This window comes from Salmo trutta, chromosome 5 (genome assembly GCF_901001165.1).
Source record: "Salmo trutta chromosome 5, fSalTru1.1, whole genome shotgun sequence".
Lineage (NCBI taxonomy): Eukaryota > Metazoa > Chordata > Actinopteri > Salmoniformes > Salmonidae > Salmo > Salmo trutta.
In genome coordinates this window covers 41,783,116-41,810,953 of record NC_042961.1, presented here as the reverse complement: position 1 = coordinate 41,810,953, position 27,838 = coordinate 41,783,116, and the positions used below count along the sequence as shown (strand labels likewise).

Below are 27,838 nucleotides of genomic sequence, written 5' to 3'. Positions count from 1 at the left end.
TCAACACTGTCAAACGCTCCCTAAAACACTTCTACGAGCAGGCCTTTCTATTCGACCTGGCCCGGGTATCCTGACAGGATATTGACCTCATCCCGTCAGTCGAGGATGCCGGGTCGTTCTTTAAAAGTAATTTCCTCACCCTTTCAAAAAATGTAGAACTAAGAACAGATAAAGCCCTTGGTTCACTCCAGACCTGACTGCCCTTGACCAGCACAAAAACATCCTGTGGCGGACTGAAATAGCATCGAATAGTCCCCGCGATATGCAACTGTTCAGGGAAGTCAGGAACCAATACACGCAGTCAGTCAGGAAAGCAAAGGCTAGCTTTTTCAAACAGAAATTTGCATCCTGTAGCTCTAACTCCAAAACGTTTTGGGACACTGTAAAGTCCATGGAGAACAAGAGCACCTCCTCCCAGCTGCCCACTGCACTGTGGCTAGGTAACACGGTCACCACCGATAAATCCATGATAATCTAAAATTTCAAAAAGCATTTCTCTACGGCTGGCCATGCTTTCCACCTGGCTACCCCAACCCCGGCCAACAGCTTTCCGAGCTGGTCATGGGTGCACCTCAGCCACGCTCAAGGTACTAAACGATATCATAACCGCCATCGATAAAAGACAGTACTGTGCAGCCATCTTCATCAACCTGGCCAAGGCTTTCGACTCTGTCAATCACCATATTCTTATCGGCAGACGCAATAGCATTGGTTTCTCAAATGACTGCCTCGCCTGGTTCACCAACTACTTCGCAGACAGAGTTCAGTGTGTCAAATCGGAGGGCCTATTGTCTGGACCTCTGGCAGTCTCTATGGGGGTACCACAGGGTTCAATTCTCGGGCCGACTCTTTTCTCTGTAATATATCAATGATGTCGCTCTTGCTGCAGGTGATTCTCTGATCCACCTCTACGCAGATGACACCATTCTGTATACATCTGGCCCTTCTTTGGACACTGTGCTAACAAACCTCCAAACGAGCTTCAATGCCATACAACACTCCTTCCGTGGCCTCCAACTGCTCTTAAATGCTAGTAAAACCAAATGCATGCTTTTCAACAGTTCGCTGCCCACACTCGCCCGCCCGACTAGCATCACGACCTGGACAGTTTTGACCTAGAATATGTGGACAACTACAAATACCTAGGTGTCTGGCTAGACTGTAAACTCTCCTTCAAGACTCATATTAAACATCTCCAATCCCAAATCAAATCTAGAATCGGCTTTCTATTTTGCAACAAAGCCTCCTTCACTCACACCACCAAACTTACCCTAGTAAAACTGACTATCCTACCGATCCTCGACTTCGGCGATGTCATCTACAAAATAGCATCCAATACTCTACTCAGCAAACTGGATGCAGTCTATCACAGTGCCATCCGTTTTGTTACCAAAGCCCCTTATACCACCCACCACTGTGACCTGTATGCTCTAGTCGGTTGGCCCTCGCTACATATTCGTCGCCAGATCCACTGGCTCCAGGTCATTTATAAGTCTATGCCAGGTCAAGCTCCACCTTATCTCAGCTCACTGGTAACCATAAAAACACCCACCCGTAGCACGCGCTCCAGCAGGTATAGCTCACTGGTCATCCCCAAAGCCAACACCTCCTTTGGCTGCCTTTCCTTCCAGTTCTGTGCTGCCAGTGACTGGAACGAATTGCAAAAATCGCTGAAGCTGGAGACTTTCCCTCACTAACTTTAAACATCAGCTATCTGAGCAGCTAACCGATCGCTGCAGCTGTACATAGTCCATCTGTAAATAGCCCACCCAATCTACCTACCTCATCCCCATATTGTTTTTATTTACTTTTCTGCTCTTTTGCACACCAGTATCTCTACTTGCACATCATCATCTGGTCATTTATCACTCCAGTCTTAATCTGCTAAATTGTAATTACTTCGCTACTATGGCCTATTTATTGCCTACCTCCTCACGCCATTTGCACACACTATATAGACTTTCTTTTTTTCTATTGTGTTGTTGACTGTACGCTTGTTTATTCCATGTGTAACTCTGTGTTGTTGTTTGTGTCGCACTGCTTTGCTTTATCTTGGCCAGGTCGCAGTTGTAAATGAGAACTTGTTCTCAACTAGCTTACCTGGTTAAATTTAAAAAAAAAAGTAAACTCTCTCAATGTGTTCTGCCCAGGTCAGTTTAGTGTCAAAGTATACCCCAAAGAACCTGAAGGCCCCCACCCTCTCCAAGTTTCTCACATATAACCTCAAGCATACCTCATCTCCCACCTTCCTCCTATAAAAGAACACTGAGTTCTCTACAGAGAACCTGAATCCCCACATTAATGCCCACCGCTCTACCTCATCACTTGCTTCCTGTACCTTCCTGACTATGTATGGCACATTTCATTCCCTCTTCCATAAGGCCCCATCATCTGCAAATAACGACCTCCCAATATCCGGCTGTACCTGAGCGTAAACATCATTGATCATTATTGAGAAGAACTAATTACGCTCCCCTGTGGTGTATCGTTATCTACCAGGTACCTGATAGTGACTCCTACATCACCTGGATAGACCTTCCAAACAGGAAATCCTTTATCCAGTTGTTCGTTCTTCCTCCTACCCCCATAATACCAAACTTAATTAACAATCCCTCTTTCCACATCATATCACACGCCTTCGCCACATCAAAAAAGACAGCTACAACAGTCTCCTTGTTTACCTGAGCTTTCCTGGCTTCTAAGCAGAGCACTGGGTCTGGGTTAACCCAGCCTTACCTATTGCCCTTTTCAGCTCTGCCATGGTAAATGGTGCATTCAACGCATTATTTACAGTTGAAGTCGGACGTTTACATACACCATACAACCCCACCCCGTTGAGGGCCACACCCATGTTATTCATCGAGACACACCAATAAGTAAAATGAAGGCTAAAGCTTTGTTCCATGGATGACCGCTCTTGGTGACAACTTCACCACTTATTCACTGAACTGTTTATTTACTCCTCCCAATCACATGGTTACATTCCAATGTACATACTAGTTTACTATTTAGGATTAAGTAATGTGTTGTCAATGCATTAAGTGGTAAGCAAGTGGACATTGAAACAAAGACATCCCATTCTATTAAACAGCAGTTCATAAGGATATACAGTTGAAGTCGGAAGTTTACATACACCTTAGCCAAATGCATTTAAACTCAGTTTTTCACCATTCCTGACATTTAATCCTAGTAAAAATTCCCTGTTTTAGGTCAGTTAGGATCACCACTTTATTTTAAGAATGTGAAATGTCAGAATAATAGTAGAGAGAATGGTTTATTTCAGCTTTTATTTTTTTTCATCACATTCCCAGCGGGTCAGAAGTTTACATACACTCAATTAGTATTTGGTAGCATTGCCTTTAAATTGTTTAACTTGGGTCAAATGTTTCAGGTAGCCTTCCACAAGCTTCCCACATTAAGTTGGGTGAATTTTGGCCCATTCCTCCTGACAGAGCTGGTGTAACTGAGTCAGGTTTGTAGGCCTCCTTGCTCACACACGCTTTTTCAGTTCTGCCCACAAATGTTCTATAGGATTGAGGTCAGGGCTTTGTGATGGCCACTCCAATACATTGACTTTGTTGCCCTTAAGCCATTTTGCCACAACTTTGGAGGTATGCTTGGGGTCATTGTCCATTTGGAAGACCCATTTGCGACCAAGCTTTAACTTCCTGACTGATGTCTTGAGATGTTGCTTCAATATATCCACTTACATTTCCTCCCTCATGATGCCATCTATTTTGTGAAGTGCACCAGTCCCTCCTGCAGCAAAGCACCCACACAACATAATGCTGCCACCCCGGTGCTTCATGGTTGGGATGGTGTTCTTCGGCTTGCAAGCCTCCCCCTTTTTCCTCCAAACATATCGATGGTCATTATGGCCAAACAGTTCTATTTTTGTTTCATCAGACCAGAGGACATTTCTCCAAAAAGTATGATCTTTGTCCCCATGTGCAGTTGCAAACCGTAGTCTAGCTTTTTTATGGTGGTTTTGGAGCAGTGGCTTCTTGCTTGCTGAGCGGCCTTTCAGATTATGTCGATATAGGACTCGTTTTACTGTGGATATAGATACTTTTGTACCTGTTTCCTCCAGCATCTTCACAAGGTCTTTTGCTGTTGTTCTGGGATTGATTTGCACTTTTCGCACCAAAGTATGTTCATCTCTAAGAGACAGAAGGCGTCTCCTTCCTGAGCGGTATGATGGCTGCGTGGTCCCATAGTGTTTATACTTGCGTACTATTGTTTGTACAGATGAACGTGGTACCTTCAGGCATTTGGAAATTGCTCCCAAGGATGAACCAGACTTGTCGAGGTCTACAATTTTGGCTGATTTCTTTTCATTTTCCAATGATGTCAAGCAAAGAGGCACTGAGTTTGACGGTAGGCCTTGAAATACATTCACAGGTACACCTCCAATTGACTCAAATGATGTCAATTAGCCTATCAGAAGCTTCTGTTTAAAGGCACAGTCAACTTAGTGTATGTAAACTTCTGACCCACTGGAATTGTGATTCAGTGAATTATAAGTGAAATAATCTGTCTGTAAACAATTGTTTGAAAAATTACTTGTGTCATGCACAAAGTAGATGTCCTAACCGACTTGCCAAAACTATAGTTTGCTAACAAGAAATGTGTGGAGTGGTTGAAAAACAAGTTTTAATGACTCCAACCTAAGTGTATGTAAATTTCCGACTTCAACTGTACATCCTCCCTCCAATCCAGCACTCCAGGATGCCCCTCTCTCGTTCTCTCTCTCCCCCTCCTCTGACAAATTTGCCGAGCTACGCACTTGGACAAACACTTTGGCCATCATCTCTGCCTTCTCATCTGTTACTGCCACATCCTTCCCACTCGTCAACACTGGATAATCCCACTCCCTTCTGACCCTGCTCATCCTCTTAATCATCCCCCATACAGGTGTCGCCCTTCCAATGGTGTCAGAGAACCGACGCCAACATGACCTCTTTGTCTGACGGAGAGTTCTCCTCATCAGGGTCTGGGCCTGCTTATACTGAATCAGATGTTGGAAGGTATGCGTCCTTTTCAGTACTCTAAATGCCCTGTTCCTACTCCTCACACTCCTCCGTCCACCATGGGACTGCTTTCCTCCTCCTCCCTGAACTCGTAGGTATAGCCTCAGTAGCTGCCCCCACTAACGCTGTTCTTACCCAGTTATTCATATTATCCACATCCCCTCCCATATCCACCCGAGCCATCACCTGCTCACTCAGCTCCTGAAACTGATCCCACTTTGCTCTTCCAAACACCCACCTGCCTACTCCGTCCACTGACAACACAGCCTCCATCCGGCCTACTGTGCATACCATGGGGTAAAGATCACTCCCTACTGTCGACTCCTCCCATACCTCTCACTCACAGATTCCTGCCATCGCACTAGATACCAGAGTGAGGTACAAGGCAGACTCTTTCCCTGTGGCTACATCAATCCTGGTCCCTCTGCCATCATTCAGCCACACCAGATCTTTAATTTATATCATATTTTCCATCACTTGGCCATTTCCATCCATCCATCCCCCCCAGAGCATGTTGTGGGAATTAAAATCATCCCCACACCCCATTACCTTACTTCTATCCTAGCCCTCCACCCTCTCCAGCACTTCCAGGTCCAATATCTGACACGGTTTACAGTAGTTCACTACCACTATCACCCCTCCTCTCAACCACACCTCCACCACCACCACCACATATTCAGGGTTTAATACCTTTGCCTAGCATCCTGTAGGGAAGTCCTTGCTTTATGAAGGTGGCACATCCCCCCTCCCCCTACATCGCTGTCCCTACGAACCACAACATATCCCTCCCTGTATGATAAACTCCACATTCTGTTTGAGCCATGTTTCCTGCACGCAAATCACATCAGGCTTGGCTGGCATATCTACGATGAACTGCTTAAACTCCTGCCCATTAGCCAACAGCCTTCCATTGTAGTACTACCACCATAACTAAGACCCAGTAATACATGACTCCACCCTCAGCTGATTGAGGTCATCTCGAACTTCTTCCAATGTCAACCCTGTCATACTCAGATGTCTCCCAGCAGCTTTCACTATTAGCTGAATCCTCACTGTTTTAGACTCTACTTTAGCAGTGCTATTGACAGCTCCTGCTATGAATATCACCAGCTTTCTCTTATCTCTGTACAGTATACCATATCGTCTCCCACCTGCCCGGTAATCCCCAGTCTAGATGCTCCTACCCATCTCTCCTTTAAACCTGTATGTCCCTGGACCTGGACCACCCTCACTGCCTCAGCATATGACACCCCTCTCTCCACGCTCACTTGTTGCACCTCCACTGCCTGCTTCATAGCCTCACACCCACTATATGCCACACTATGAGTACCCCGACAGCTGCAGCACTTTGGTTGTACACCATCCCCACACATACCATACTCAAGCTCCCCTCCACACATGGCACACCTCTTTTTCTTTTTACAGGCTGTTGCCACATGCCCAAACCTCTGGCAGTTATAACATCTTAAAGGCTTCAGTACATATGCCCTCGCATAATAACGCATATATTCTATCTACCCTAACTCCACCCCTTCTTGCTTACAACCTTTGAACATCCACTAGAACGCTTCCTTTCAAATTGTCCCTTACCTCTTTAGTGTTAACACTCACAGGAACTCCTGTTATCACCCCTTTAATCCACTGCTTCCCTGCTTGATCAGTTCAGCTGCTCGACACCACCTTCACTCTGAGAGCTTTTTCCCTTTGCGCCATGTCCTTACAGAACACCAAGAAGTTCCCATCTCTTAACAATTTAGCATTGACAACTTCCCCCGATCAACTATTTTATCACAGCCGTTAACCTTATCGGACTCATCGCCCCAACTCCCCTTTCCTTCCTAAACTTCAGAATAATTTATGCTCCCAGCGCGTCTTGCACTTTATCGGCACTTTCTACCTCCGAACTGCCTCTATTTTTTTTTATTTAACAAGGCAAGTCAGTTAAGAACAAATTCTTATTTACAACGACGGTCTTCCCCGGCCAAACCTGGACGACGCTGGGCCAATTGTGCGCCGCCCTATGGGACTCCCAATCACGGCCGGATGTGATACAGCCTGGATAGCGCTAGTGTTAGAAACTATGTTGCTCTCCTCAAACTTCATTTTCTGCCTCCATAGACCTCTCACTCCCCTTCAAACCCCTACTCCCTCCTTTATTTGTACCACTATGCTCCATACTTGCTTCTCCATCATTATCTCCTACCATCTCTGACCCAGTCACAGCACAGCCGTGCCGAAACACTGAGTAGTTTGTTTATGAACGATTGATCACTAGCCACAGCTTTCCAAACAGTCAACCAGCTCTGCGTTCGTGCCAAAGTTCCACAAGACAGGAATGGGGTTCACGGAACTGCAACATCTCTTCATTGAACTGCTGGTAATTCTACCTGCATAACAGAATGCTCACTGCTCTCCTGATCCATGAAATTGTATTTATATAGGTCATTGACCGGGAGACTCTACTTGTATCAATCAATCACTTCATAAAGAATTTAATTCCATTTGCTACATTGATAATGTCATGGGAAAAAAAGAATGGCGTCAGGCTAATAACCAGATGCTTTCTGGGGTATGGAGTTTTTCCCGACCCGAGCTGATTGACTTGTGTTGAAATGTACATTTAATGCACTCGCACAACTTAATTATTCTCCTAAACGCAAACTTCCATGTTCCATCTAATGTCCAGGTAATCTTTCGTAAACGCAAGACTTTAGTTGGGTTAACCGAGATGAATATCCAGCTGACAAAAGCTAGTCATGATAATTGTCAGATTTGTAGAGGAACATCAATGTTTGAAGAAGGCAGATGAAGAGGTATCACACGTGGTAACCAACATCCTTGCTATAACGTTAGCAAGCTGTTAAGCCTGTAAATACAGTATGTTGTGGGAAGTGTTGCAAGGAACAGAAGCTGGAGGATTAATTTTGACACAAGGTAAATATACTTGTCTGTGGTCACCATATGGTACAGTTGGCTGACTAAAAGCAATGTTTTCAGAACCACTGGCAGTAGTTAACTAGCTAACATTTGCTTTTGACCGATTATGTGAATTACTCTAGTCGACACCTGAAAAGCTACATAAATACAGCACATAAACGGTACATCACTTTTCCATGGCATGAGTATTTTCATTGTGTTATCTTGTAACGTTATTCATATAGTTTGTGTTGTGCATTAATATTGTTGGTGCTGACATCTTCAGGACAGGAATACCGGTTTACTTAACGGAGGAATAAACACACATGTTCATCATTGGTGTCTTAACCAGAACGGGGGAAAAATGCGCTTTATTTATTTTTGCACATGCGCAGTCATACATCTCTCATATATGGCATGACTGTACCAGTGTAAGAACACAACTCAACAACATATTAGTCCACATGCCAACACCCCCACTTGCTCTTATACTGTACAAGTCGTATTCAACCTAACTTTATCAACACATTTAGCTTACAGTTATTCATCTCACAAATGTCAGTTTATATTCCAAACATGTAACCCAAGAATTTTTCATTTTTGAACTTCGTTACAGGTTTAGTCAAAACATCTGCAGCCATGTCTGCCGTTGGACAATATTCAATACTTATTTTACCATCACTGAGTGCAGATCGAATGAAATGATATCTGATGTCGACATGTTTACATCTCTGACGACATACTGGGTTCTTTGACAGAGCAATTGCACCTTGGTTATCTTCAAAGATTGTTACTGGTGTATATTGACACTCACTATCCATCTCGCCCAATAACTGTACAAGGTACAAACTTTCTTGTGTAGTAGCAGCCAGTGCCATGTACTCTGCTTCACATGTAGATAAAGCTACTGTTGGCTGCTTCTTAGACCTCCATGAAATGACAGGTCCACATTTAGTTAAACTAAAACAATACCCTGTTATGCTTCGTCTGTCACTTTGATCTGCTGCCCAATCAGCATCACTATATGCTACAAGGTTGAGTTTTTCCACCCCCTTTTTGTAACACAACTCCTGATTCATTGTTCCCTTCAAGTACCTCAACACATGTTTAGCTGTTATCCAGTGTTGCTCTTTTGGTTCTGATAGGTATTGTGACAGCTTGCTGACAATCCAACTGATATCCGGTCTTGTACATGTCATTACATATATCAAGCTGCCTATCACTTCACGATACCTTTTTGAATCAATAAGTTCACCATCACCATCAAAGTTTGGTTTTTGTTCACATGGTGTTGACCTTGTTTTACAGTCTGACATACCAAACCTTTCCAGTATCTTGGTTATATACCTTGTTTGGTTCATCGTTATTTTCCCTTCACTTTGTGTAAAATCAATGCCTAGGAAATGTCCAAGCCTCCCAAGATCTTTCATCTTAAATTTTTCACGTAACATTTCTTTTACACTTGTGAGTGAGTCACTATCACTAGCAGCGATAATTAGATCATCGACCCAAATTATCAAAATGATCCTTTCTGTTGCAGTTTGTTTGTTATAAACACAGTGATCAGCTGGGTTCTGTGTAAAACCATTTTCACTAAGGTGATCATGCAACATTTTGTTCCAGTTCCTTCCTGACTGTTTCAGGCCGTACAGTGACTTGTTCAGTTTGCAGACTAGTTGCTCACCTGTATCTGACCTGACTTCAAAACCCTCTGGTTGCTCCATGTACACTTCACAGTCAATAGGAGCATGTAGATATGCTGTTTTGACATCCATCTGATGTAACTCTAAGTCATACTGAGCTGCTAGCTGCATCAAACAGCGTACTGATGTCATATTTGCAGTTGGAGAAAAAGTCTCCTTATAGTCTATTCCTGCCACTTGACTATACCCCTTTGCAACATATCTTGCCTTGTATGTCTCAGTCTCATCTGAATTGTTTTTGACCGCATAGACCCACCTGCCCCCCACTGCATTTTTACCCTCTGGCAGTGTGGTTAATGTGAATGTATCATTTTCCCTAAGGGAATCCATCTCCTCCTTCATAGCAGTAGCCCAAATCTCTGATTTTGGTGAAATCATTGCTTCTTTGAAGGTTTGTGGTGCATTGCACATTACTCTGTAGCAGTAGTCAACACTAGGTGGTATCTGGTCATCACATTTCACTTTACACTCATAGTCTTTTAAGTACTGGGGTTTCTTCCTCGCTCTGTCTGGATAGCGTGGACTCTGACCATCTGATGTCTCAATTTGCACATCTTGTGTCTCTTCTGAGTTTTGATCTGCCATCTTGGCTTTCGGCATGGGGTTTTCAAATCTCTCCCCATGAAGATCATCACTGATTTCCAAATCTGTCTGAGTTTGGTGTTCGACTACACCTTTTGTAACACACTTGACTAATCTGTTTTTAAGAACTTTCCCAGTGTCTGGGTAGTAGACTAGGTATGCTGGACTATTTTTATCATACCCGACAAAAATACCCTTTTCACATCTTGAGTCTAACTTTTTCTTGTTCTGTCTATATGCATAGCAAACAGATCCAAATTCTTTCATCTTTGAAAGATCAGGCTTTCTCCCAGTAAACATGTAGTGTGGAGTCTGTCCTACACGCTTATTGTAACACCTATTGCGAATTACTGCAGCAGTCATTACAGCATATGTCCACAAGTTCTTTGGTAGGTTGCTTTCAAGTAGCATGCATCTTGCCATTTCGAACAATGTTCTCCAATTTCTCTCAGCCGTCCCATTTTGATGGGGTGAGTAAGGGGCTGAAGTTTCATGTCTTATGGCGTTCTTACTGAGCAGTGACTGGAACTCTTTGGCTGTGAATTCTGTGCCATTATCTGACCTGACACACTTTATTTTCCCATAAGGGGCCACATCAGCAATAAACTTCTCAGTAGCTTTTACAGTATCACTCTTTGCTTTTAGGAAATACACAAAAACTGCCCCTGAATAATCATCCGTAAATGCTAGAGTATATCTGAACCCATCTTTCGCCTCTGGCTCAATAGGGCCAGCCAAATCAGTGTGCACAAGCTCAAGAGCCGCTTTTGCTTTTTCATCAGGCTCTCTGTTTCTGCTCTGAACAAATTTTCCCTGAGTGCAGATTTCACAGTTGAGGGTAGATTTGTCAATTTTACCTGTGATTTTCATTCCCTCTGTCACATTTTCTAACTTTGACACATCCTCAAAATTACAGTGTCCAAGAATTTTGTGCCATGTGTGAATATCATAGCACCCATGACATCCATCATCATATTCATCACTTACAGTGTTAAGATAGTAAAGTCTATCGTACTCCTCGATGTCAAAAGTGGTACCGTTCTTGTGGATGAGCTTGTTACACCCCTGTCGAAAGTTGACTGAAGCTCCGTTGGCTGTCGCTGCTTTAACAGAGAAAATGTCCTGTGGAAACGACGGCACGTACAGCGCCTTCATCAGCGTTGTTTTTACCCGACGACCCGTGTTGTCTCTCAGGTAAACCTCCGCTGCACCTCTCCTCTCCGCGACACCATTCGTTCTTGTTCCGTCAGCCAGCTCCACGGAATGTTTTTCCGGTTTGAAAGTCTCGTCAAACTCCTTAAACTTCCCGATGTCCGTGACTATATGTGACGTTGCTCCCGTATCAACCATCAGCCCTTTCTGTTTCAGTCCACTAACCTGACAGTCACTTATTCTGAATGCAAATGTGTGGCTTTCAGCATCTGTTGCTTGTTTCACATTGTCTCTTCTTTTTCGTCTGCAATTTGCGTCAGTATGAGTGGAGCTCTTGCAAAAACTACACCACTTTCTCCGTTCTTTGCGCTCTCCAGTAACAGTACATTCCCGGGCCTTGTGCCCTTTCTGGCCACAGTTGAAGCAGGTTATCTCGGTCCCTTTATCTCTCCCTCTTGGCCAGCTAACTTTAATGTTACTTGCCTTCATCACGTTGTCGTCAGTGGAAATGGCGCTAAACTTCTCGGTGCTTTCATAGCTCCTCAACTTGGTTTTGAACTCGCCAAAAGTTGTCGGCTCGTCACTCTGCGTTATGTGGATGGCAAACGGCTTAAATGATTCGGGCAAACCTTTCAGAATCATTGCAATCAACAGCCCGTCACTTAAAGTCTCTTCAGCATTTCTCAGTGCTGTAATAGCCGTCTCAGCACGAATGATATAGTCCGTAACACTTTCGTCAGCGGCTTTCTGAAGAGAAGTTAGTTCAGTGTAGAGGCTAATCACACGTGGCTTCCCTTTACCTGCATAATGTTCCCTCAATATCTTCAACGCTTTTCTCCCATCATCTGCTGCTTCTCTCATTATCAGGGAAAGGCTTTTATCATCCAAAACCTGTATCAATTCGGCGTAGGCTTCTTCATTTTTCTCTCTGTCTTCTTCATCTTCATCCACGCTCAATATGGCGGCCTTTAGCCCAAGCAAACGCAAGTGCCCCAAAAACTTTGTCTCCCATAACTCGTACTTTTTTTCATCTCCGTCGAAATATAATCTATTCCATCGGCTTCCATGTTCCCTCCTGGGCCCATAACCTGTTGGTGCTGACATCTTCAGGACAGGAATACCGGTTTACTTAACGGAGGAATAAACACACATGTTCATCATTGGTGTCTTAACCAGAACGGGGGAAAAATGCGCTTTATTTATTTTTGCACATGCGCAGTCATACATCTCTCATATATGGCATGACTGTACCAGTGTAAGAACACAACTCAACAACATATTAGTCCACATGCCAACAAATATCATACCAATATATTGTGTTTCAGGAAGGAGGCAGTCCATGTATTGGGGTTCGAGGACAGTGAAGATGAACTCAAAGATGGATTGGACAGAACATCTGCACAGAGGTGACTAGAAACAAATCAGAAACTCCTTAAATTAGTCAACAGTACTAGCCCACTTCTGCATGTTTTTCCACTTTGAAAATAGGCTGCACTTTCACAATGCCTACTCAGATCCTCTTAGCTGGACTGGAAACTCACAATTTACTGTCCATCAGTTCACCCTAGAGGACATAGGCACTCTTCTCAAACAAACACCTCAGGCCAAAGCAGTGACACTCATCATTGAATCTCTCTCATGGATTTTGAGGCATCACGACCCTGCTGTCATATGCCAGAGACTTTAGGCTTTCAAGAAAGGTTTGTCATGGTATTTATAATCAGTGTCTTTCTAGTCTGCTGCATTCATGCAAGTTTTGGTTCTGGGTTGCCAATATTTATATATTTTATGCCATGTTGTAAAATTGTCATTTGAAGTCAGTGAAGTTGTGAGAATTCAGTTGTCTTTCTTCCCTTGTCATTAGGGAGCGCTGTGAGAGGAGTAGTTGGCCTGCTGCACTCCGACCTGCATCAGCGAGGCACTGTGGGAAGGATACGACACATGGCTACTTCAGTCATCACCGGGGCTCCAGGGACCAGAGGACTGGGAGCTAAACTGTCTTAGTCATTTTATGCAGATAGTGTTTTGTGTCTGTTACCAAGGAAGAGACATTCAGCATCAATGAGGACCTGACAGTTACAATACAGAGCAAACTCAGTCATCCTGGATACACAGGGATGAATACAGACACATCTGAGCTAGCACACCTGTATTATTCCTGACATGTACTATATGAGAATGAGAAAGAATAAGCCAATTGTGTTGTATGATTCTCTCGTCTTGCCCCAGGCAGATCCAACCGCCAACCTGACCTTTAACCTCCGCCTGTCCGATACAGAGAGAGAGAGGCCAAAGAAAAACTGCCGCTTCCATTCGACTTCAGGAAAGAGAAGTGAGATTTGTTTCCACTGTGATTCCACCATCCATGCCTTTTCTCCCCAAACTGTCTTGCTACTGTCCTTGCTTGCTGCTGTCTGAATAAGTTGCCTCAAGTGTTTATTGAACTCCGCATTTGTCTTCTTCCAGAAAGTCAGCACTTCTGCACCTGGGCCTCAGTTCAGGACAGATCCTGTATGAGCCTGATGCCAATGATGATTATGACCCGGAGGACCCTGATGATGATCTTGATTTCTAGAGGACAGGCTACTATCCATGAAAAGCAGTGTCCTAAGCCCTTACAGTTAATGCCACATCGGACATTTACATGCCGGAAACCAAAATAATAGCCTGGGTTCCTGCCTGAGGTATTTATTTTACTTTCTCAGAGGATATTTAAATTAAAGTCTAACAGAATACCAGGTTTACCGAATACCCGTTTTTGCAGTGGAGGAATGTGGTTAAGGTGGAGTCCGTGTAAGTAGACAAGAGAGATACTGCTTGTTACAGCAATCAATTCAGGAATATTTCAGCAGAAGACTGAATGACGCAGAGAACAGATGCCTACAGTAGATCTATGACAGGTATCTGTTTTAAATCTAGCTTCAAATAAAGGGTACTGTTTTCAGGTTGTCTGTTGTATTTTTTTTTATACTAGCACATTTGTAATGCCTCAAACGGACACCTTTTTGTACAGTAGGCTTGCACTTGTGCAGTTTCTACCACTAACCACTGGAGTGTGAGCTTGAGTCTCGTGACCACTAGTGTTTTACTCATCTCGAGTCAGACCCAACTCACCGTAATACAAGCTACATGAAATCACATAGACTTGTAAATAAACCTAAAATTGTTTCTTGTAGTCTTGCCAATTTTATGCCAGAAAGGAGCAACTGAATTCCCCAAAACCTTCAACATCACTGCCAGGGAATAGTCATACATTATTACAATTTAAACAGTTTGAATTGACTTCTGCATCATATTTCATCACTTCAATGTTTATTCAGGGTAATACAACAAATGTATTTGTTTTAGAAATTGGGAAAACCCACACACCTACCAAAGAGAATACACAGGTTTGAAAATTCTGTCCATCTACTCGTTTACTTTTAATGTGTCTGCTTTCCACGGGGACGTGCTGCGCGCAACCGTGAGGTTCGAATCAGGTTGCGAACACTTCTCCCCGCGGAAGTGACGGCGATGGCGGCTCGCAGTTCGATTCCGGATTTGCTGTGAACTGCAAGCAGTTTTCATGGTGACTGTTTGACTTTTGTTAGTTTTCAGACATAATTTTTCTTCAAATACCACAGATAAAATAAGAGTATTATTTACTGTTTTCAAATTTCGAAGGACGAAAGTTTTTAGTTAATGTTCTCCAGGGTTCAAGGTGGTCACCCTACCGAGCTAGCAGCTAGCTTAGCTTGTCGGCGAGACGAGCTGCGTGGTATATTCTGACTCTAACTAGCTTGTCGGTAGCCCACTGTCACTGACCAAATTGCTATTGGATATCAAACGTCGTGCAAGAGTCTACTTTTGTTTTAACTCTTGTTTTATATTCAAATTATTCTGCTACACAATGTCAATGCATTCAAATCTATGAGAGTTGTGCAGCAAGCGTGCAGAGGCACTCACACGTTTGCTCGATCTACTCTTGTTAATTTGGACGCGTTTGGTTCGTTTTTGAGAGGTTGAGGTTGTAGGGACGGATTCCGATTCGACTATTTGGACCCTAGCCTGAACCACATTGGTCAATTTAGCTGAGCGGGTTAACTTGTAGCCCCTTCGACCTCCTGTTCCTGTGTGGGTCCTTGTGTGGTCGCCGACATGCTGAAGACCCGCCAGTGTCTACTTGGCATCCGCACTTTCCTAGGTGTAACGTCCAGAATATGGGGATTCATCTTGTACATTCTCAGGAAGCACCTACGCACGGTGAGTATATATTTTTTTAAATAGCAAAACCAACTGCTCTTGTTTGTTTGCACATTTGTTTACATTGTCTGGGGTAAGTCAGTGTGTGTGTGGGGGGAGAGACAGACATGACATTCAAATGCATTGGTTACTGCTGTCATGGCCCTGTCACAAACCTAAAACAAAACTAACCTCAAGTCAGAAACAACCATCTCACAGTTTACAAACATGCTTCCACTTCCCAATGGCCACATGGCCCTTATCAGAGCCATAGATAACAATGGCACTTGGTGGAAAGTCTTGACAGGGAATGTGCTTCCGGTGGGGCTGTAGGATTCCGTTGAAATAAACAGACAAAACCTTTGTCAGAATCAAATCCTTTTGATTCTGACATTTCATTCTGACAATCAAATGCCACTGCTCATGTTTCTGGGTTACTTTTGTAGCCCTCTACTGTAGTGTGATGTGAGTGTTAGGATGACAAAGGAAGGCTCTTGTTCGACTGGGGTCTTGCATGCCCTTGATATATGGACAGGACCCACAAGACTCTGGTCACTGGTTCGCTGATGCCCCAAATATAAACTTGACATTTGAGGTGTCAAAGGCTCCACCTGTCCACCAAATAATGCACACAGTCCAGTTGGGTGGGGGCATATGGTTTGTTTATTATATACTTGTTTGTAAACTTGATGCCACATTATCAAAGGATTTTGTTTCTGACTTTGTTTGAGAGAGAGAGAGAGAGAGAAGTGCTGGTATTACATCTAAGTATGTTGTGTTTTAGTCAAGCTCCAGTGTTTACCGCTTGTAATTGTATTACCTAACAGTGATACATCACTCAGGGCCTAGTCAGTGGGATGCAGACAGTGTTTGGAACATTTCAGGGTGAAATGCTGTATATGAATAAAATCATAATTTGTTTCACAATGTAACAACCTATTTCTTCCTGAACAATCGGTCATGTTGTGCGCCCAAAATATGCTGTGGAAAGACTGCCAAGGCTTGGAATTCTCAGTTTGGGAATTCTCTGGAGTATATTACAGGTTTTCCCACTCCCAGCTACCAATGTGATGATGCCTAGGTGTCTAGCTAAACCAGGTTGCCCATTCATACAATAGAGACTCAGGTATGCTGTAGCTATATAGGCTAGGCCTAGACCAGGGTTCTCAGACTATGTTCCTGGAGAGCTACCCTGCTGTAGGTTTTCGCTCCAGCCCCAGTTGTAACTAACCTGATTCAGCTTATCAACAAGTTTATCAAACACATGCACACACAGACACTAATACGCACTTTATTTTTGTTGTATTGTTTATCATTGTATTTAGAATTTGTGACTGTCCTTATCTATCATTGTTTTGTTACTTGTAATGTTTTGTGGGCCCCAGGAAAAGAAGCTGATGCATCTGCAAAAGCTAATTGGAATCCAAATAAACAAATAAGCTAATTTATTAGAATTTGGTATGCTAAATTAGGTTTACAATGAGAACCTAGTGGGCGGTAGCTGTCATCACTACAATTGGATTATGGAGCATAAACACATGCATATGCTACCAGTCCTTAATCTGATGTGTGCTAGACATATGATAAGCCAGTTGCATCATAATCTTCAAGACAGACAACACTATGACATAAATGCATCTTCAAGAGGAGTGGAGGGCTGGAGAGGGTTTCTGGGAGGGTTATATCCAGACAACATCCTAGGGCAGTGGTATTTAAACTTTTCAGCAGGGACCCCATTTTTTAACCCCCCCCCCTGACATTCTGGCTACCCCAAATATATAATGACAGTGTTAAAATCTGTAAATTTGGATTTGTACATCAACAACCTTCTATTCATTACATTTTCATCTCTGAGAACCAATACATACATACAATTTTATTGAGTAAATGTATCTCTCTCCCCCCCCCCCCCCCCCCCCCCCCCCCCCCCCCCCCCCCACCCCCCCCCACAAAAAAAAAAAATATATAATTCTCAACGTTTGTATATTGTCCCATAAAATAACATGTACTCTTAATTTTTGGTTCCCAAAAAAAGTTTGAACGCAATTCTCCCGCGACCCCGACTTTGAATACCACTGCCCTAGGGGGTACAGAAAGTGGGTCTGTGGGTTCCCCCATAACATCCACCAGCTGTTTATAAACAGGCTAGGCCGGGCCAAGCGCCACAGGGCATGGAACAGGGATCTGGCAGTGGGTGTCGTCTAAGGGTTTCGGACAAAACAACCTGGCAGCCGCAGACAGTCACCCTGCAAGTCTCTCTTTTCACTTGGCCCCCTATTCCTAGCCCTTATGGAGAACAGAGAGGCAAAAAACTGTCTACTCTGATTAGGGGGGAAAAGGAGGGAACAATGAATGAATGGAGTGGGGAAAATCGGTGCGTCTAAATCTGATATGGCTCCCTCTACTCGGGGATCCTTACTAACAGGTCTGTCATGTGCCCTGACAGGTGTAAGCACAGTACTAATTAGTGCTGAGACCTAAATGAAGTAGAGGAACGCACTGTAAACTTTTGAAATGCACCCAAGGATAGCAGTGGTCGTGGGCCTAGGTCTAGTCTGACCCTGCCGCTTTTGTTTGGTCATGGGAATAATGTTGCCAAGGATACGTAGACATAGGCCTACATTTTCCATAACCACACTTTTCCCCAATTAGGCTTTCCCATGTAGGGAGCAGACAATGGAATAACGAGGGTTTTAATAAATCGGCTTGTAATACATTTACCAAGCTTCAATTTATTGTTATTATTTTTTTCTTTAATTTAAAATGTTATTTCTGTACCATGGCCAAGACACAAGTAACTAAACTTTGCCCACTGTTCTGCCTTCAAATTCATGCAATTTATGCTCACAAATGTAACAAACACTAGTGTCTGTGAGTGACTGTCTTTGGCTGAGTTGAACAAGTATGTTTAATCTCTCTCATTCTGTTTCAGGTAATCCAGTACCAGACGGTGCGGTATGACACTTTACCACTGTCCCCCATCTCCAGAAATAGACTTAGTGAGTACTGCTGTTGCTCTGTCATCTTTTCTGACCCCCTCTGCCATTCCTCGATCCCAGGAAACCGGACCCTGCCCAGTTGATCATTATGTTATAAACTATAGAAATAGAATGAATAAACATACTGACATGACCTCATAATGCCTCTGCTCTTTGCTATAGCTTCCTCAACTTTCATTCTGGTTTCAGCTGGTCTATGGTATCTACACATCAGTTGCCAGAGTCCAGTTGTCTTTATTTAGTAAAGTCCTTGTTCAGTAATGCCTTCAAAGAAAGAGCTTTGTTACTTTTTCAGTTATTTTTTGTTTTATTGATAATGATTAAGACAAACAGGAAAAAACATGATCACAAAACTAAATGCAATGAAACCGCAACGGATACAATCTGTACAAGCAGCTAGTACAGCAAAGTGGTGGGCATTTAATTGTTTACATCTTCAAAGACAACATACTGTATGTGCAGGAAACACAGGTGCTTGCTGGGACCTAGGAGTTCTGACTACTACTGTTTTATTGCTTGTCTCAATAAAGGACAACAGGGGGACCATACTTTCACAAATGTGGATCCACGGTTCTGTAAATCCATTATTAAAGGAGCAATAAGCAGAAATCGCTTCATCATTTCCTGGTAGCGAAAATTCGAGTAGTTAGCCTAATTTCAATTTGTAACAAAACAAGCAATTGTAGATTATCATTGTACCATTTAAAGCACTGAAATATATTTTCAATAACCAAAAATGTTGTATGTTCTGTTTGAAGCTGGTGTACAAAACCGAAAGTAAAAGATGCAAAAACTAAACTTAAGAACAGGAAGCATAGAAATAGCAGACAGAACAGATCTACCACTTCTTAGACTTGCTTTCAATGAGAACCGATCTATAACTGTGAATTGGTCAAGTCCCCCGAAAAGTTACATATTGCAGCTTTCATTTCAGTTCCTGTAATGCTGAATAGTATGAACGCAACCCCAGTCTCTTCCAAGGGATTTTCCGTAGCACAGACCTGCTCTGCTATCTCGCATCACATAAACCCGATACCTTTTGTTGAAGCATGTGGGCGCTTCAAACAGCTAGCATAGTGCAAAACAAGTAGGTGAATGCATTGACACAAAGAAACCTTTTTGTCACTTGTGTAAGATGGTGAAATCATCAGTATTACTGACCATCTTTCATGTTCTTTATGGTGTTATAGGTTAGATGTATAGCAAGGTGTGTATTAAGTAAGCCTTGTCTGAGCCAGAGCAGCCCATATGCTTGTTCCCTATCTCTTGTTTCTGTACCGTGAGGCAGCTTGATGTACACAACCTGGTGGACAGGACACTAGACTGTCGCAGGGCCTTACCCCTAATCCATCTCCTTATTGCTGAGTGCCAAGCAGAGAGGCTTCCGGTCCCATATTTTGAGTCTTTATGACTCGACCAGGAGTGAACCCCGCACTCTAACCGCAAGGCCACTGTTGGTGAGGTGCGTGTGTGTGTGTATTGAACATGTAATAAGCAGGTGTATGTGTTTGTTTGGTCCTTTAGATGCAGTGAAGAGGAAGATTCTGGTGCTGGATCTAGATGAGACGCTGATCCACTCTCACCACGACGGGGTCCTCAGACCCACAGTGAGACCCGGCACACCACCAGACTTCATCCTCAAGGTAAACACACATGCACAAGCACACAAAGTGAATTTGGGGGGGGTAGTCATATCAGAACTTCAACCCGTGACCCTCTGGTCCAGAGACAAGCATGCTGCGCATTAGGGATTTAACAATTCAACCAATGTGCAATGCGATTCAAATGTTCCAAATCGTCGGTTCACTAACAGTTTTTGCTCATAACTTTTTTTCTACCTTCCAAAAATACCTCATCTTTTGTGACAACTGATGCGTCCTCTCCTTCAGTGTCGAAATAAACATGTAACTGTGTTGACAGTTATTGGTCTACAAATAATTTTGTATCCCGGAAAAACCCTTGGCAATATCAGTAGCCTAGTCAAACTGCGCTCTATGCGCGGCTTCTTGCACTGACCAAAGAGAGGTAGGCCTATTCCTGATATTGGGCTTGATTGACAATAATTTGCTAGCTTAATGTTATCAAATGTGTTGTTGAAAATGGTGTTTTAGTGGAATAAAAGTAAGCTACCGGAGACACATCTCATCTGGCTATATGCATCCTGCTGATTGGGGCTTAGCCTATATTAGATTTTATTTTGATTGTTCAGGTTAATTTTGGTAGTTTTGCGGTAAACATTCGGAAAGTATTCAGACCCCTTTTTCCACATTTTGTTATTTATTCTAAAATGGATTAAATTATTTTTTACTCATCAAATCTACACACTATAATGACAAAGCAAAAACATTTTTAGATTATTTTTTTTTGCCAATTTGTAAAAATTCAAGACTATCACATTTACATAAGTATTCAGACTTTTTACTCAGTACTTTGTTGAAGCACCTTTGGCAGCTATTACATTCTCGAGTCTTCTTGGGTATGACGCTACAAGCTTGGCACACCTGTATTTGGGGAGTTCCTCCCATTCTTCTCTGCATATCCTCTCAAGCTCTGTCAAGTTGGATGGGGAGCGTCACTGCACAGCTATTTTCAGTTCTCTCCAGCGATGTTCGATCGGGTTCAAGTCTGGGCTCTGGCTGGGCCACTCAAGGACATTCAGAGACTTGTCCGATAGACACTCCTGCGTTGTCTTGGCTGTGTGCTTAGGGTTGTTGTCCTGTTGGAAGGTGAACCTTCGCCCCAGTCTGAGGTCCTGAGCACTCTGGAGCAGGTTTTCATCAAGGATCTCTGTACTTTGCTCCGTTCATCTTTTCCTCGATCCTGACTAGTCTCTCAGTCCTTTCCGCTAAAAAAACATCCCCACAGCATGATGCTGACACCACCATGCTTTACCGTAGGGATGATGCCAGGTTTGTGACACTTGGCATTCAGGCCAAAGAGTTCAATCTTGGTTTCATCAGACCAGAGAATGTTGTTTCTCATGGTCTGAGAGTCCTTTTGAACTCCAAGCGGGCTGTCATGTGACTTTTTTTTACTGAGGAGTGGCTTCCGTCTGGTCACTCTACCATAAAGGTGGAGTGTTTCAGAGATGGGAGAACCTTCCAGTAGGACTACCATCTCCACAGAGGAACTCTGGAGCTCAGAGTTACCACCTCCCTGACCAAGACCCTTCTCCCCCGATTTCTCAGTTTGGCCAGCGGCCAGCTCTAGGAATAGTCTTGGTGGTTCCAAACTTCTTCCATTTAAGAATGGAGGCCACTGTGTTCTTGGGGACCTTCAATGCTGCAGACACATTTTTGGTACCCTTCCCCAGATCTGTGCCTCGACACAGTCCTGTCTTGGAACTCTACGCACAATTCCTTCGACCTCATGGCTTGGTTTTTGCTCTGGCCTTACGCTGTCAACTGTGGGACCTTCATATAGACAGGTGTGTGCCTTTCCAAGTCATGTCCAATCAATTGAATTTACCACAGGTGGACTCTGATTAAGTTGTAGAAACATCTCAAGGAGGATAAATGGAAGCAGGATGCACCTGAGTTAAATTTTGAGTCTCATAGTAAAGAGTCTAAATACTTATGTAAATACGACATTTCTGTTTTATTTTTTATCATTTTGCTAAAATTTCATTTTTCACTTTGTCATTATGTGGTATTGTGTGTAGCTTGAGGATTTTTATTTAATCCATTTTAGAATTGTAATGCAACAAAATGTGGAAAAACGGAAGGGGTCTGAATACTTTCCGAATGCACTGTATATGGCCATTTCTTTACATATGCTGAATATAGTTGATAGTTTAATAACGAGGATCGCAGTCACTTTTGTGAGTCGCACTGCATGGCTGTAGCAGGAGGAAAAGAGAAGCTCACTTCGTTAACTTCCAAACTGTCAAAACCATTTGATTTTGAGACTGGGGTGAAGTCAAAAGTTCTGCTATAGCTGTTTTCCCAGCTATTGTGAGAATTGATGTGCATTGACTGCTTGTCAGCATGCATGTTTCCCTCACTCCCTATGACACTTGTAACATGAATGTGCTTTTGAGAGGAATATTATCTTGCAGAGAACCCACAACAGCAAGCCAACTAGGTAAATACATCAACTATTCTACTATGGGGTTGTCTGATTTTTCTATTCATTACTCATATTGTTTGCAGAGAAAGTAAATGTGGACTGTTCTAGCATCTTTAAGTGCGCCTCCGCAGAAATATTTTTCCATGTTCCATATTGTGGCAGCCCACACCTAAATGACTGTCGCGAAAACACTGGTATCGTTCCTGTATCATATTGGAGCCCATGAATCTAGATAAGTATTGCATCCGTTTCCTCTCTCTCGCAGGTAGTCATTGACAAGCACCCTGTCAGATTCTTTGTACATAAAAGGCCGCACGTTGACTTCTTTTTAGAAGTGGTAAGTAAAAATGTTGTCCTTGTGAACTGTGAGTTCTATTTTGTACGTCATTGTCAACAATGCTGTGCTCTGTTTGACTAGTTCTTTGACTGTAAATGATGGCGTGAGCTTAACATGTATCCTTCGCTGTGTGTGTGACCCCTCTCCAGGTCAGCCAGTGGTATGAGTTGGTAGTATTCACGGCCAGTATGGAGATCTATGGTTCGGCAGTGGCAGACAAGCTGGACAACAACAGGAACATCCTGAAACGCAGATACTACAGACAGGTATTACTCTCCCCTATCATATGAACACAACTGATTTATGTCCATCCACATCTTTGTGAAAACAGTGTACCGTATTAGTGACCTCATTTCCCCTTTCTCATTTATTTACGATCTGCTTACATCTTCTATGTCTTCTTCCTGTGTCTGCAGCATTGCACGTTGGATCTAGGTAGTTATATTAAAGACCTGTCTGTCGTACACAAAGACCTGTCTAGTATTGTCATCCTGGACAACTCGCCTGGAGCTTACCGGAGTCATCCAGGTGAGGTTATACACATATGCGTGAACGCACACAGACACACACACGCTCGCACAACACAAATGTATGCATACTTTGTGATGAGATGTTTATGTACAGTTGAAGTCGGAAGTTTACATACACCTTAGCCAAATACATTTAAACTCAGTTTCACAATTCCTGACAATCCTCGTAAAAATTCCCTATCTTAGGTCAGTTAGGATCACCACTTTAATTTTAAGAATGTGAAATGTCAGAATAATAGTAGAGAATGATTTATTTCGGCTTTTATTTCTTTCATCACATTCCCAGTGGGTCAGCAGTTACATACACTCAATTAGTATTTGGTAGCATTGCCTTTAAATTGCTTAACTTGGGTCAAACGTTTCGGGTAGCCTTCCACAAGCTTCCCACAATAAGTTGGGTGAATTTTGGCCCATTCCTCCTGACAGAGCTGGTGTAACTGAGTCAGGTTTGTAGGCCTCCTTGCACCATACGCTTTTTCAGTTCTGCCCACACATTTTCTATAGGATTGAGGTCAGGGCTGTGTGATGGCCACTAATACCTTGACTTTGTTGTCCTTAAGCCAATTTGAAGACCCATTTGCGACCAAGCTTTAACTTCCTGACTGATGTCTTGAGCTGTTGCTTCAATATAGCCACATAATTTTGCTTCCTCATGATGCCATCTATTTTGTGAAGTGCACCAGTCCCTCCTGCAGCAAAGCACCCACACAACATGATGCTGCCACCCCCGTTCTTCATGGTTGGGATGGTGTTCTTCGACTTGCAAGCCTCCCCCCTTTTCCCCCAAACATAACGATGGTCATTATGGCCAAACAGTTCTATTTTTGTTTCATCGGACCAGAGGACATTTCTCCAAAAAGTATGATCTTTGTCCTCATATGCAGTTGCAAACCGAAGTCTGGCTTTTTTATGAAGGTTTTGGAGCAGTGGCTTCTTCCTTGCTGAGAGGCCTTTCAGATTATGTCGATATACGACTCGTTTTACTGTGGATATATATACTTTTGTACCCGTTTCCTCCAGCATCTTCACAAGGTCCTTTGCTGTTGTTCTGGGATTGATTTGCACTTTTCGCACCAAAGTACGTTCATCTCTAGGAGGACAGGACACGTCTCCTTCCTGAGCGGTATGATGGCTGCGTGGTCCCATGGTGTTTATACTTGCGTACTATTGTTTGTACAGATGAACGTGGTACCTTCAAGCGTTTGGAAATTGCTCCCAAGGATGAACCAGACTTGTTGGTCTACAATTTTTTTTTCTGGGGTCTTAGCTGATTTCTTTTGATTTTCCCATGATGTCAAGCAAAGAGGCACTGAGTTTGAATGTAGGCCTTGAAATACATCCACAGGTACTCCTCCAATTGACTCAAATTATGTAAATGAGCCTATCAGAAGCTTCTAAAGCCATGACATCATTTTCTGGAATTTTCCAAGCTGTTTAAAGGCACAGTCAACTTAGTGCATGTAAACTTCTGACCCACTGGAATTGTGATACAGTGAATTATAAGTGAAATAATCTGTCTGTAAACAATTGTTGGAAAAATGACTTGTCATGCACAAAGTAGATGTCCTAACTGACTTGCCAAAACTATAGTGTGTTAACAAGAAATTTGCGGTGTGGTTGAAAAACGAGTTTTAATGACTCAAACCTAAGTGTATGTAAACTTCCGACTTCAACTGTACATCATTCTAGGTGATATCCGCCTAGGTGAGCTTGTAATGATTGTTTTAAATGTCAAGATGTTGTCAAACCAGTTGCTGTCTACTTGGTGGGTGTGAGTGGAAGGTTGCCAAGCAGCTCTTGCGCGTTTTTAAGCGAACAAACCACACCAATTCAAACATTGCCATTTTCTATAGAAACCGTGATTAGCCTTGTGACAGACTTGTGAGAATCAAGGTAAGTTGGCAGCTACCAAGGAGCAATCACCTGTATTCTATTAATACAAGTAATGTTTTGTCGATTTTTTTTCAACAGCAGATCATTTTGTCCTTGCCTGGTTTTCCACACCAATTATTAGGTTTCACAACTCTCCTACTATCCTTCTTTTGGTTTTGAATCTCTGTATTTACCTTCCAGACAATGCAATACCTATCAAGTCTTGGTTCAGCGACCCTAGTGACACAGCACTCCTTAACCTGCTGCCTATGCTAGATGCACTTAGGTGAGTATTTCAGGTGTTCAGATGTATGGATGAGGATCCTGCACTGTAGCAGTGTTTTTCCAGTTACCTGGTAGCATGAGAAATGCATAACCCTTACAAATGTCTGCTAGGTTCACCGCTGACATCCGATCCGTCCTCAGTCGAAACCTCCACCAGCACAGGCTCTGGTGATTGGCTGATTCTGCGGGGAGGGTCTCGCTGATTGGCTCTTTTTTTTTATACCCCTTCCCCCTACCTGCTCCCATCGCTCCTCCGTTACCACGCAGTGGACCTTTCACCCCTCTCAGAAAAGGACGAGGAGAGAAGGGTCAAAGCAGAACATCCAACAAGGAATGAACGGAGCAAGATCTGGAGAGCCAGCAAATGACTGGGGGGAAGCCAGCTTTTTTCTTTTTCTTGTATGATTTTTGAAAAAACTAAATGGAGTCTCTCTGCCTTAGTTCCTAATACTGACTCTGTGTAAGTACGCATGGGGCTGAGGTTTTTTTTTTGTACATGAGTTGGGAGAATGCTCACATTTGTTCGTCATGCTAAACTTTTGACGTTACAAAAATAATAGGGACAGCAAGGCAATGAACTAGACAAGTTTCCATCCTTTTTTTCTTACATGTCATTAGTCTGGACTGCACCTCTAACGACGCCTGTTATTTTACTCTCTCTTTCTCAACTTGGTACTGGACTTTACTTCTGTTAAGATGGCCAAGAGGAACCGGACGACAGGATTAGATGGAGGATGATAGTTTTGATTGGGGGAATATAGGCCCTGTCAATCAACCAGGGTAATTCATGTGTCGGGGGTACCAATGATCGAGTTATGACAGGTAGTTCTACGCAATGAAGATTTGCTACACAACACAGACCTCTCTGGATGAAGTATAAAGCAGTCTATTTTTATTTTTTTTAATCAAATGACTGTTGGTTAGACATGATCATTTATCTCAAACTTGTTCCTCCAAAACCCCTTGTAGGATGTAAGGATGGACTGAAGAACTTATGAAAGAAAATAATGGTTAAAAAAATATTTCAATTTCTCATCTTTCAGTTACCATGATGTATAGTATGACATAGACAACTCCATTATTGAAAATCTTATGCCTGATACATTTCAATTTGAGATTTGCACTTCATTTCTGGATTTTTACTTTGTTGTTTTCTATTTGAAGCAGAATGAGCAGCCCTTTTGATTGTTTCCTGTTCCCCTGACCGTATTGGTTCCATTGTCTGCGCCTGTCTTTTCAATGACATTTGAACAATTTCAGTCTTGTCAAGACTGCTTCTTTTTGGCTCAGTCCCCAGGTCTGTGTTACTAATAAAACACTTGTCAGTATTGACCACTTTTACCTGGCTCTCCTTTGTAACTTCAAACAGAATCACGGTGCTCTCAAAAAGCATCCCAGTTGTGGTGTTTTGTCTGCTTGTATTTTGTGGGACTGTATGACAGAATGCTCAGGAAAGGGGGACCAGTTTTAAATTGAGACCGAAATTCCATAAATTGACATTCCATTTTTGTTATAGGACAAAGTAATTTTGGTAACATTCTGTTTTGCAATAAGATCCACTGCCAAATCTTACACTTCGCTGCCCTCAAGTGGTAAGATGAGTAACTGCATCACGATCTCCATTCCCCATCGTTGTCTCAGCTGCTTGACCTGTTGACATAGCAGGTCTATTCATATCCAGGCGGGCCACCACACTGGTTCCCATATTTTAATCAGAGATTGATTTGAACCTTAGTAACCAGTCAGGGAGTTAACTCGCTGGCTGATCTATGACATAAGGTAATCAATTAACTGCTAGGGAGAAAAGAACTAGCTTTGCTAGGAGCCTGGAATTTGTGATGTAGGGCGTATTAAGTTAAGGTAACTTTAAAAACTGGTCATAAACATATTATTTTATGGAACCGGTATACCCTTTATAGTTTAACTTTTCAAATGCTTTGACAACACTACTTGTAAGGATACTGTGACGATTGTGGGGCGGCAGGTAGCCTAGTGGTTAGAGCGTTGGGTTAGTAACTGAATTGTTGCTAGATCAAATCCCTGAGCTGACGAGGTAAAACTCTGTCGTTCTGACCCGCTGTTCCTAGGCCGTCATTGTAAATACGAATTTGTTCTTAACTGACTTGCCTAGTTAAATAAAGGT

The 27,838-nt window shown here is 42.9% G+C and overlaps 1 protein-coding gene and 2 long non-coding RNA genes across 4 annotated transcripts; 2 read left to right on the top strand and 1 right to left on the bottom strand.

Moving 5' to 3' along the window:
- The first annotated feature begins 7,279 nt into the window (after positions 1–7,279).
- On the top strand, positions 7,280–14,330 carry LOC115194184 (uncharacterized). 2 transcript variants are annotated; one of them, XR_003878316.1, is made up of 5 exons: positions 7,280–7,407; positions 12,709–12,789; positions 12,942–13,083; positions 13,248–13,715; positions 13,850–14,330. It is a non-coding gene; the product is annotated as an uncharacterized LOC115194184 (long non-coding RNA). The 2 variants fall into 2 exon arrangements; XR_003878315.1 differs by lacking the exon at positions 7,280–7,407 and adding an exon at positions 7,583–7,964.
- LOC115194185 (uncharacterized) lies at positions 8,544–9,544 on the bottom strand. Its single transcript, XR_003878317.1, has 2 exons — positions 9,294–9,544; positions 8,544–9,242 (listed from the first exon to the last, which is right to left on the bottom strand). It is a non-coding gene; the product is annotated as an uncharacterized LOC115194185 (long non-coding RNA).
- A 548-nt stretch (positions 14,331–14,878) lies between the features above and the next one.
- On the top strand, positions 14,879–27,034 carry LOC115194181 (CTD nuclear envelope phosphatase 1A). The gene is made up of 8 exons (XM_029753643.1): positions 14,879–15,625; positions 18,537–18,603; positions 20,128–20,246; positions 22,937–23,008; positions 23,158–23,274; positions 23,425–23,536; positions 25,612–25,696; positions 25,807–27,034. The coding sequence occupies exons 1-8, from the start codon at positions 15,521–15,523 to the stop codon at positions 25,865–25,867; spliced, it is 738 nt and encodes a 245-aa protein (XP_029609503.1). The 5' UTR covers positions 14,879–15,520; the 3' UTR covers positions 25,868–27,034.
- Positions 27,035–27,838: the final 804 nt, after the last annotated feature.